Source organism: Haplochromis burtoni, unplaced genomic scaffold (genome assembly GCF_018398535.1).
Source record: "Haplochromis burtoni strain Fernald_Lab_line unplaced genomic scaffold, NCSU_Asbu1 Contig_2090, whole genome shotgun sequence".
Taxonomy (NCBI): Eukaryota; Metazoa; Chordata; class Actinopteri; order Cichliformes; family Cichlidae; genus Haplochromis; species Haplochromis burtoni.
This window is the reverse complement of record NW_024584451.1, coordinates 1475-14233: the sequence shown is the minus strand read 5'-3', so window position 1 is coordinate 14233 and position 12759 is coordinate 1475. Positions and strand designations below refer to the sequence as shown.

Here is a 12759-nt window from a genome sequence, read left to right as displayed (position 1 = left end):
CTACTCTGATTCTTTTATTTATTTATTGGTATTTCTCACACTGGTCAGTTCACCACATTTCAGTTCATGACAAACTTGTAACTTGGAAGTCTAGAGATCTAAAATCTTATGCAGGTTTGAGGCCACAGCCCAGGTAGTAAAAGCAGATATTGTGTTTGGTGATTATTAATTAAGTAGAACACTATTACAACAGGTGAGCTCTCTAAAAGAACTTTGCATTCTTGAAGGACTGTAACGTACAAGCTGCAAAGACGATACATTTGTTGAGTGTAGAAACTTTCCTGAACTGTAACGTGTTCAGAGACATTCAGAGATCCTGTGTCCCTGAACTCAAACTACTTACAGGACATACTCAGTTTACAGTAATACTAATGGAATCTGGTCAGATGAAATTTACTTTCTGCTTTTTACTTTTTTACTAGGGGGCAGGTGACAATAAGAATTTATTCTTCTTCCTGCTCCTTTTCATGCATGGAAACAGTGTTACTTTAATTGAAAGGAAGGTTGAGTATGGGAAATGAATTATTGCTGTACCATGTGTGAAATAAATAATAAATAAATAAATAAACTTCACTGGTATACATTTAGTTTATAATAAGTATGTTTTCCTTAATGATTAATTATTTGAATAAATAAACTTTTTATTATGTATAATTCAGTTGGAATTTACTCAAAATTATTTAATTTTTATATTATTATTATTATAATACTTTTTCACAGTTTCATCTTCTTTGTGTCAGTTTTATATTCTGTTTAGTTAAACAAAAAACTTTTAAAAAGGTCACCAATTTTTTGTGTTTTCTTATGAAACACGAACTGGGAACTATCTGAATGACTCTGACAGCGCCCTCTGTCGTTTACAAATATTATGTGTACATTTTAGTTTAACACGTGATCCATGAAAATGAAAGTAAATTCCGACACTTTTGAACTGAGCTGAGACGCCATTACAGGGAGTCAGATCTGTGCTGAAACGTTTGCAGGATTTTACCCAGAAATTTCAAGAGGGAGTAATTTGGTGAGTTAAAAAAAAACTTAAACATCAAATGGCTGAGAAACTCGGACTTTTTGAAGATTACCTGAGCTGTCATGTGTGTTCAGAGACTTTCAAAGATCCTGTGTCTCTGAGCTGCAACCACAGCTTCTGTTCAAGCTGCCTGCAGAAATTCTGGGAACAAACTAAAAACAAAAACTGTCCCATTTGTAAAAGAAAATCTTCAAAGGATCATCCTCGGGTAAACTTTACACTGAAAGAACTTGCTGATTCATTTGCTGGGAGACAGAAATCTGGATCATCTGAGACAGAAAAAGGAGAGAAGAAATTAACAGTGGTGTGCAGTAAACACAAGGAAGTGCCTAAACTGTTCTGTGTGAACGAGCAGAGAGCTGTGTGTCCTGTGTGTGACTTTTCTCTCCACCAGAGTCACAAAGTGGTTCCTGTAGAAGAAGCAGTCAGTGACCTGAAGGAGCAGCTGAAATCTGACTTAAAGTCTCTGCAGGACAAGAGGAACAAATACAAACAAGTGGAGGAAACATACAATGAAGTGATTCAACACTCCAAGAAGCAGCTGTTGTCCACAGAGAGGCAGATCAGAGCAGAGTTCAACAAGCTCCAGCAGTTCCTGAAAGAGGAAGAGGAGTCCAGACTGGCAGCTCTGAGGGAGGAAGAGGAGCAGAAGGGGAGGACTATCAGCAGAGAGATGAAGATGATTGAGGAGCAGATCTCCTCTCTGTCAGACAGCATCTCTGCTGTTGAAGAAGAGCTGCAGAAACACAGCGTGCCATTCCTCAGCAGTTATAAAGACACTCAGAGCAGAGCCAGAGCCCAGAGCTCAGTGTCAGATCCACAGCTGGTCTCAGGAGCACTGATAGATGTGGCCAAACACCTGGGCAACCTGTCCTTCAGAGTGTGGGAGAAGATGAAGGAGAAGGTCCACTTCAGTCCTGTCATTCTGGACCCAAACACTGCAAACCTCTATCTCTATCTGTCTGATGATCTGACCAGTGTGAGCAATGGAGACACAGATCAGCAGCTTCCTGATAATCCAGAGAGATACAATAATTATTTCAATGTTCTGGGCTCTGAGGGCTTCAGCTCAGGTAAACACAGCTGGGAGGTGGAGGTGGGAGATCATCCTCACTGGCTTGTGGGTTTAGTTAAAGAGTCAGCTAACAGGAAGGAATCGGGTTTGTCTTCACCAGAATGTGGAATCTGGTGTTTAGCGCATAGAAGTGGAAGATACTGCCATGGTGATGGTCAGCGTCTACAAGTGAAGAAGAGTCTCCAGAGGATCAGAGTCCAGCTGGACTATGACAGGGGGGAGGTGTCCTTCTATGACCCTGAAGACATGACTCACATCTACACTTACAGAGACACTTTCACTGAGAAACTCTTCCCATTTTTTTATATTGGAGAGGCAGGAGACGCCAAAACCTCTGATATCAAAATCTGTCAGACTGAGATTTGATTGTAAAGTGATTCTTTATTTTAACTGTTTTTTGTTTGAAGCAGGAGGCTTCATTTTAGGAAATTATTAATCAAACTGTCTAACTTCATTATCAAGTTGTATTTTATTTTGTTGAACTAATGGAAATATTAGCAATTGAATGAAACCAAACCAACTTTTTCATGTGAAAATCTTCTGACCGACTCAAGTTTTTGTCAGAAAAAACTTTTGGTTTTTATATTCTTGTTTCTTTTAAATTAATATTTTCAGAATATTTCTCATGTTGATATAAATATTTTGATAATTTTAAAATCTAAATGATGATTTCTTTGCTTTTCAAAGTTGTTGAGTGTGAACAGTAAACTGTGACACTTCTTAAAAGAAGGATTCATGATTAAACTTGTGTCACATCAGCAAGAGTCAACTTTAAAACTACAGGATCGTAATTTTCCTGATTATCAGCACCTTGTTTTCAGTTAAATAACATTTTAAAGTACCGCGTCTTCTTTAAAGTTTTCCAAATTCAAAGAATTGACTTCTAAGTTCTGAAACTGTCTCATCAGTGTAACTACACTTGATAGATTTGATTAAAAATTTTCTTTCTTCTGTTATTTTTAACTTTAATCAGCAGCAGCTGTTTGAAAGATTTCTGGATCTTCTGATGTTTTATACTGTGGCTGGTTTCTTTGATTATTGAGATCACAAAATGTCTTTGTGAAGTGAAATAATTCACATTCGGTGATTCTGTTGTTGTTGTGTTTGATAGTAAATCAGCTTTTCAGACACATTCAGTCATTAGTTCAGATTTATTTAACATGGAAACTCACTTTCATTGTTCTTTTTACATTTAACTGACACCTTAGAATAAAAGATTATTTTCTTCTGTTGGTTTGTAAATTTTCTTGTTGTGCTGAAGCTGTTTTATTGAAACAATAATAATCAGATTTTAGAAAATCAATAATTTATTTTAAACAAATACATTTTAAATATTTATTTTCAGACCAACATTCACATTTAACCTCAACTCTCCTAAACTGCATATTAAAGAAGGCTCGTGCAGATTGTTTTGATGGAGTCACTGATTCTCACTTTGGTCTGATCCTCAATGTGAAACATTACCAGACAGAAATCAAATGTAATCATGGATAAAGTTTTCATTCTCACACTTGATCTGCATCTTTATAAACTCTAACTTATGTTGTTTAACAGTAAATTTAATATTCACACTGACAGAGCAGAGCTGGAAATAGTTTGTATGAACTAAGCTGCAGAGATGTCAGATGAAGGTCCAACTTTATAATATTGGAGTTTTATTCGTATATTTTATTTACTCACAAGATGTAGACAAAGGTCATTTATAGGTCATATTGTTCATCGAAAAAAGTTTTTTAAACATTTTATTTCCACTTTTTCACATTTTGAAATATTAATCATTAAATGTTAGAAATGACTTCACTTAACAGGTAAAACAGAACATTTAGACTGAGCAGAGTTCATTTGTAAATATTTTAAATAAACAAAATTTCTTTTTCTTGTATTTCCATAAACTCTGGGTCTAAATAAATCATTTGACAGGAGTAATTAAGAAATGTTGAGTTACTATAATTATCAGAGAAAGATGATGAGTGATTAATTAAAAGCCAATAAAACTTTATTTATTCATTTTGCCAACTGAATCTTTTTTTTACCCTGTTGAAATACCAAAATCTATGATATCAAGTCACATTAAGATTTCATTATAAAGTAAACCTGTTTTATTTATATTGTTGTTTTCTCCTGAAAATCAGCTTTTATACATTTAACCAAGAATTGTGTTTTATTTAATTCAAACTCATTCATCACAGAAATGTTTACTTTTATTGTTATTTTACATTAAATGATTCCTTTGAATAAAAGAATATTCCATTCTGATGGGGGTTTTTTTGTTCTGAAACTGTTTTCTTGTAGCAGTTTTAACACTGATGTCACTGTAAACAGATATATAAGCTACTGGAACAGTTCTAGGTTCACAGGAGTGATGGAACAAAGTACAGTGAAGAGACCAGATCCAGAAACGTTTCAAATGAAAAGCAGCCATCTTTAATAAAACAGAAAAACATCAACACGATCAGTTGATGTTAAGTAGCTCACACTTATCCTTACATTTGTTCCAAATCCTACACATAGGTTGTTTCTGTCATGGTCCTGGGTCATTTTGACCCAGCGTTTTGTGTTTCCTTGAAGTTCATTTTTGTGCTTTGTGTTTATTCTGATTTTGTATTAGTTTAGGGTTGAACCTGAAGTTTGGTGTATATTCAGCCCTACCTGTGTCTGTCCTCGGTGCTCTGTTCATGTCCCCGTGTTGTGTTGTAAATCACTGTGTGTTCCTGCTTTACTTTGAAGGCTCGTGTTCTGGATTTCCTGTTCTATTCTGAAGGTCTGTTGTCATTGTGTTCCGCTTGTGCCCTCCAGTCATCATGTGTATTCAGATCAGCTGTTCTTCTCTCCTGTGTGCGATTACCCGATTACCTTGTGTGTGTATATATAGTGGGTGTCGGTCTGTGTTCGTTGTCGGTTCGTCTGCGTTCTATGGTGTTTCGGGCCTGTCTCTGCGGCTCTCTGCCCCGCACCCCTTTTGTATGCTCTCAGGTTTGTCATTTAGTTCTTCCAGTTTAGGTTTCTTCAGTTGTTTTCTCATGCTTCACTGTCTGTTTCTGCCACTGTCACCTGTAAATAAACCCTCACTCATATCATCAGTCGGCTGCCTGCATTTTGGGTCCTCCTTTTCCTCCAACACCACACGGCTCACCCCGCCAGCCGTGACAGTTTCTTTAAGCTCTGGTTTTTGATTTAAGAATCAGAAACCTTCAGTTTAAGAATTTACTTCTTTAAGAGAATTCAAGCTGGTCTGTTCTGTGCAGAATTGATAAAGCCCATTTAGTGTTATGAGCTCATTTAACTTGTGCTCATTATTAATCACTCTGACTAGTTTCTGTCTTACATAAGCAAACAAATGTTACCAAAACCCTTTTTGGTGTGTTGACCCTTTAATGCAGAGTTCCTGTAGAGAAATCCAGTTTGGCTCAAAACAAGAAAATAACATCACTCAATATTATTAAAGTCGGAATAATCACATTTTCACTTCAGGTCAGTGTCAGTCTGATCAGTTCAAATCCAGAATCCTGCTGCGATTAAGTAAATTTTCGCTTTACGCTCAAATCAAACTAATGTGGTCACTTTTAATATGATGCCATTTTTTCTATTTTTCTGATGAACCGCATATTAGAACAAACTGTTTGCTTTGATGACGTAGTTCTTACAGAACATCAATTTTGAATCTTCACATTCTGTGTGTCATTTTAAGCTATATTAAGATAAAGCAAAGCATGAGAGGTCAAAATTGTATATTTTTCCTTTTATTTATTTTTTGTATTGAGGGCAACTGCCCAGGCAGAAAATGGAAGCATCTGAATGACAGCCTAGCAGCCCCATCTGGTGAAGACAAATAAAAGTGGCGATTTCTGCCACAGCTATTTCCAAGCTGAAAAATAAAGGATCACAAAGCTCCAAAACACTAGTAGTTTATGTAACAACTTATTTGACTGTTATAATAATACAACAATACCAGGTTCAGGGGTACATTCATCATTATCATCAAGTGGAGCTGGATACTCAGTTACATACCTAGTTTGAAAAGCTTGTCCACAGCACACGTCAGGTCATCATTCAGAGGAACAATGATATACTGCCTGGTTGTGCTTTTTAGATCACAGATTCATATCAGCTGGGGTTGGTTTGTTGCTGATGATGCTTCAGGACCACTGCAAAGTGATGCAATACTTGTTCCAGGCTTAGAGACAGGGAAGATAAAAGTAGATTTTAGAGAAGTAATCAGTGAAGTGTAGTCAGATGCTTTCCTCAGGCAAATAAATAAAGTGTGAACTTGACTGAATACATACCACTGCAAAATTAACCAAGTGTGTTATTGCTGATTTCAGGCTACAATGCACCAACTGCTGGGAGCAGGTGTGTTATCACCACCAGGGCAGTGTAACAAGCCTCATCTGACAATGAAAAACAAGACCCTTCAGCAGAGAGGACATTCTTGTTTCCAGGCCAGCCACTGATTTTAGTTTCAGAATGATGCTGGCTTCCCATCTTTGTAAAAAAAAAAAAAATCCATCTTTCCTCCTGTAAGCTTCCCAAACTCTGAGTCGAGCTTACACTGAGGAGGGGGAAAAAGTATTAAAGCATAAAATCCATGAAATGAAAAGTAAAGGTGATTTGATTTTACATTCTGGTCACTTGGTAGTTGTATGGCTAAAATCACATCCTACAGCAGCACCTAGGCTAAAACATTTCTGTTACCCACTTCCACAACAAACTTCCACTGAGAAACATTACCATTTATTTGGATGGTATTTGCAAGCAAGAGCATTATTCCCTCATTTTAGCTCTGATTTGGGTCCCATCAGATCCTGAGAAAAATATTATCCGCACTCCAGCTCCTCAAGGTCCATGTTACATTCGCGCTTTACACTGTTTGATAGTGTCAGATCAAATGAGCACAGAAAATCATGCAGCACAGGAAAGACTTCTGTGTTGTTTGTGTCCATGAAGTTCTTCCGAAGGTTTATCTTCTTTATCATGGCCTCAACTTTACTTTGAACATTGAATATGGTTGCAGAAACACCTTGTAATCTGAGATTGAGCTCGTTCGGACGAGAAAATATATCACACAGATAAGCCAGGCACGTAATTTACTCTTCATCATGCAAATGTTCAGACAGCTGTTTTTAGTGTTGACAATCCACATTGCTGCCATTGCATCTTTCAACATGTTTGTGGGTAGATTTGGATGTACCAGGGGTAAGTGCAGCCACTCAGCCTCTTCTCAATGTCATCATAGCAGCAGGTGAAGCTGTGTCACAAATTAATCTAGTAGTGGGCTATGGTATTTGGCCACAGGTGGCAGCAGTGGACTGACCTCCATTTGAAACTGCTCTAGCTGCTGTGTGATAGTGGATCTGCTACAAATTGAAGATCATAGGCAAGGTGAAATGAACCCTTGTATTATGTTGAAGAACAAAAAAATGACATTGATTTTGTTGCGGGTCATTCTGACCCGTACTGTGTAAATTCACTCAGAATTGTTCAAAAACTGCAATGAAACAATAGCAACTTTATTTTCCATTAGATAAACATGTAGAACACAGACATACAACAGTTAGACTTTCCATAACTATTTTAGGAACAATTTGGTTTTTCGTTCTTACAAACACATTTCTTTTGAACTTGCCCAACATTCTCAGTTTTTCAATGCTCAACATTTTCAATTTTGTTCACATGATGGACAGAATGTAACTGTGTGCTTTCTGCAGATGTACTTCTTGCATTTCTCACAAAACGTGCTTGTTTTAAAACAGGAATCTTCCTAACTAAGATTTAAAACAAAAGATTGCGTCTCCTCCAGTCTCACAAACAGATGACAAACCAAGCGACACACCTGAGTCACTGACTTTATATATAACTACCAACTCTCCAGCCATGTTGATGAATTGCCTATATTGGCTGGAAATATTAATTTCCAGAGAAAGGACACAGGCAGACGATGCTTACAGGATGTGATGTGACAACACTAATGAAATATTGATGTGTCATATTTGTCCAAGGTGTATTTCATTGTTATGGAAAAAGAGAATATCAAAATCATGATGACCAATTGGAGTGGTGATTTCTATGACTTTGTGTATATAATTTGGAATTTTGTACAAATGTAGGCCAATAAGGAATATATGATATCATTTCATTCATTTCAAAGGTTTATTTGCATGACGCACAAACAGACACAATTGAAAGGTACAAATGTGCATGACACGAATTCAAACGTGTGCAGATGTGTGTCACAGGTTGATCTGGCTGTAGGCTGTGGCACTTGGCCAGAGGTGGCGCTGGTTGACTCGATCCATGTTAGTGCACAAAGTAAACTGCTCGCTTTAGTTGTGAAGCAAAAACGCTGAAATTCGGAGAAATAAACCGTGCGAGGGGAACGATAACGACGACAAGAGTCTCCCGATCGTTTACTCTTGCTGTCCTGTGAACAACATCGGCGTGGTGTTAATTGTTTGCTGTTTTCCGATCGCGTCGCGCATGAGGATATCACCAGGTAAACTCGCCACATTTTTAAACATTTTGTTGTTCAAGACTTTGTGAATTCTCTTTTTTATAACTGGGCCCACCCTTTTTAGTTTTGTTAATATTGGCATTTGGCAATAGTGTAAAGTGTTATTGTTGGTTTCGAATATATTTGATATAGGCTATCCAATTAAGGTAAATGTCATGTTTTTAGTTGTTAGAATCTAATGAGCAATATTTTTATTTCATTTCTTGTTTTGTTTCTTTTCTGTTTTCCCCCTGAGGGATTACCACCTTAAAATGGTCAGGGGGTTTGCGCGCCTTAGTGACCATAAAAGCTAGAACAGCAGAAGCTTAGCCTTGAGGTGGGACAAGTTGGTCAGGTCTTAGGGTAGAGGCCTGACAAAGTCCAATCCAATTACATGACAAAAACATTTATCCAGAGTAGGGCTACCAAGGTTAGTCGACTAGTCACAATTATGTCGACTATCAAAATCATCAACGTCTAATTTAATAGTCAGAGCATCGTTTGAAGCTTTGTAAGATCCTGAAAGATGCAGGAATAACTAGTAGGATTTAAGAGTGTAATAATGGACTGAAACGTTTTCTGAGATGTCTGTTACCCACCAGCTCCATAGCTAGCCGGGGGTTCAAGGCTCACTAGAGCCGGCGAGAACAGCGAACTCCCAGCACATCGTTTTCAGGTGCAATGATGCAATAAACTGTACGTTTTACGTCCAATGGATGCATGCTCTGATTAGTCGATTAATTGCAAAAATAATTGGTGTCTAGTCGACTATCAAAATAATAGTTTGTGGCAGCCCTAATCCAGAGCACCCCACCCAACCCCCACACCTTTATCGCCTCCATTGCCACCATGTGCCCCCTTTATATTTCTGTCTTTCCCCTCATATATGCCTGTCTAGAACCGGCCCAGTTGTCCACTCTGATTTTTGACTTTATTTTAAATTTATTATTTTGTGACATCTCTCACACTGGCCAGTTCGTTTCGTTTCGTTTCATTTCATTTCATTTCATTTCATTTCATTTCATTTATTTATTTATTTATTTATTTATTTATTTATTTATTTATTTATTTATTTATTTATTTATTTCACACTTGGTACAACAATTCAAACAAACCAACCACACTTTCTATCAAAAAGCACTACAACCATGTGTGAAAAGGAGCAGGAAGAAGAAAATATTCTTATTAAACCCTGTCCCCTGAACTAGAATGTTCATCACATTTTAGTTCATGAAAAACTTAAAAGTTGGATTCTAAAGGTCTAAAATTTTATGCAGGGTTGAGGCCACAGCCCAGCTAGTGAAAGCAGATATTGTGTCTGGACTGTAAGGTACAAGCTGTAAAGACGTGACATTTGTTAAGTGTAGAAACTTCCCTGAACTGTAACGTGTTCAGAGACATTCAGAGATCCTGTGTCCCTGAGCTCGAACTACTAACAGGATGTCATCAGTTTACACTAATACAGTAATCTTTAATTGAATTTGGTCAAAGGAAATTAACATCTCTGGTATACATTTAGTTTATAACAAGCATATTTTAATGATGTATTATTTGAACAAATAAACCATTGATTTTATGTATTTTCAGCTGCAGTTTACCAAGAATTATTGCTTCATGTTCATAAGGGTCAAGAATTTTGCTCCTTTTTTTTTTTTTTTCTTCAGCGTGAGAGCAGAGGTCTGGCAGGTTGACAATCTAAACCCTGTGATGAACCCAAATTTATGTCCTTGGCTGCAACCACAACTTTAGTTCAAACTACAAATAAAAACTCTGAGAACAAGCTGACTTGTGCTACTTGGACTTCTGAAACACCACAGCTGCACCTTCTTTGTATTATTTAATGTTTTGTTCAGCTTATCTTTTCTTTTTTAAATGGAGAGGTTAAGATTTTCTACATTTTCGCTTTTGTGTCGTTTTAAGGAGCACAAACTGAAAACTATCTGAATGACACAGACAGCGCCCTCTGGCAAATACAAATGTTATGAGCGTGTTTCAGTTTAACACGTGATCGTGATTCATGAAAACAAAAGTAAATTCCGACACTTTTGAACTGAACAGAGACGCCATTACAGGGAGTCAGATCTCTGCTGAAAGAACACACATTTGGAGGATTTTTATCAGAAAATTCAAAAGACACTTATTTGGTGAGTTAAAAATACTTAACAATCAAATGGCTGAGAGAGCTCTTTTTCAAAATTTCCTGAGCTGCCATGTGTGTTCAGAGACTTTCAGAGATCCTGTGTCTCTGAGCTGCAGCCACAGCTTCTGTTCAAGCTGCCTGCAGAAATTCTGGGAACAAACTAAAAACAAAAACTGTCCCATTTGTAAAAGAAAATCTTCTAAGGATTTTTATCTTGTGAACTTTACACTGAAAGAACTTGCTGATTCATTTGCTGGGAGACAGAAATCTGGATCATCTGAGACAAAAAAGGGAGAAAAGAAATTAATGGTGGTGTGCAGTAAACATGAAGAAGAGCCTAAACTGTTCTGTGTGGACGAGCAGAGAGCTGTGTGTCCTGTGTGTGACTTTTCTCTCCACCAGAGTCACAAAGTGGTTCCTGTAGAAGAAGCAGTCAGTGACCTGAAGGAGCAGCTGAAATCTGACTTAAAGTCTCTGCAGGACAAGAGGAACAAATACAAACAAGTGGAGGAAACATACAATGAAATGATTCAACACTCCAAGAAGCAGCTGTTGTCCACAGAGAGGCAGATCAGAGCAGAGTTCAACAAGCTCCAGCAGTTCCTGAAAGAGGAAGAGGAGTCCAGACTGTCAGCTCTGAGGGAGGAAGAGGAGCAGAAGGGGAGGACTATCAGCAGAGAGATGAAGATGATTGAGGAGCAGATCTCCTCTCTGTCAGACAGCATCTCTGCTGTTGAAGAAGAGCTGCAGAAACACAGCGTGCCATTCCTCAGCAGTTATAAAGACACTCAGAGCAGAGCCAGAGCCCAGAGCTCAGTGTCAGATCCACAGCTGGTCTCAGGAGCACTGATAAATGTGGCCAAACACCTGGGCAACCTGTCCTTCAGAGTGTGGGAGAAGATGAAGGAGAAGGTCCACTTCAGTCCTGTCATTCTGGACCCAAACACTGCAAACCGCTGTCTCTATCTGTCTGATGATCTGACCAGTGTGACACAAGGAGACACAAAGCAGCAGCTTCCTGATAATCCAGAGAGAAACATAAAGTATGTCACTGTTTTTGGTTCTGAGGGTTTCAGCTCAGGGAAACACAGCTGGGAGGTGGAGGTGGGAGACCATCCTGGGTGGACTGTGGGTTTAGCTAAAGAGTCAGTTGACAGAAAGGGAGAGTATTTTATTTCACCAAAATATGGAATCTGGTGTTTAAGGCATGGAAATGGAAAATACACTAATGGTGATGGTCAGACTGTGAAAGTGAAGAAGAGTCTCCAGAGTATCAGAGTCCAGCTGGACTATGACAGGGGGGAGGTGTCCTTCTATGACCCTGAAAACATGACTCACATCTACACTCACAGAGACACTTTCACTGAAAAACTCTTCCCATATTTTGAAGTTTTAAATGCAGGAGACGCCAAAACCTCTGAAATCAAAATCTGTCAGACTGAGATATGATTGAAAAGTGATTCTTTATTTTAACTGTTTTTGTCTGTTTCTTTCTTTATCTTTTTGTTTTTTCAGTCCAGCAGCAGCTTAATTTTAGGGAAATTTTTAATCAAATTCTTTACCTTCATTATGAGGTTTTTTTTATTTTGTTGATCTAGCAGAACTATTAGCAATTCATTGAAAACCAAAGTAACTTTTTCAAGTGAAAATCTCATGACCCACTCAAGTTTTTGTTAGAAACTTTTGCTTTTTATATTCTTGTTTCTTTTAAATTAATATTTTCAGAATATTTCTCATGTTGTTCATGTAAATATTTTGTTTATTTTAAAATCTAAATGATGATGATTTCTTTGCTTTTCAAAGTTGTTGAGTGCGAACAATAAACTGTGACACTTCTTTAAAGAAGGATTAATTTAAAGAAGGTCTTCTGAAGTTTTATAATCAGGTTTTTAAATTTGATTTTTTTTTACTTCAATGTTATTCTTTAGCTGGTTTCTTTGCTTACTGAGAATCACAAAATCGTTTTTGTTTTTGTATTGAGGGCAACCACTTACACAGATAACGTGAGTATCTGAACGACAGCCTGGCAG

At 37.5% G+C, this 12759-nt stretch overlaps 1 protein-coding gene across 1 annotated transcript; it reads left to right on the top strand.

Moving 5' to 3' along the window:
- The first annotated feature begins 907 nt into the window (after positions 1 to 907).
- On the top strand, positions 908 to 12224 carry LOC121813624. Its single transcript, XM_042217504.1, has 2 exons — positions 908 to 2466; positions 10620 to 12224. Exons 1-2 carry the CDS (start codon positions 1047 to 1049, stop codon positions 12176 to 12178), a joined length of 2979 nt encoding a protein of 992 aa, XP_042073438.1. The 5' UTR covers positions 908 to 1046; the 3' UTR covers positions 12179 to 12224.
- Positions 12225 to 12759: the final 535 nt, after the last annotated feature.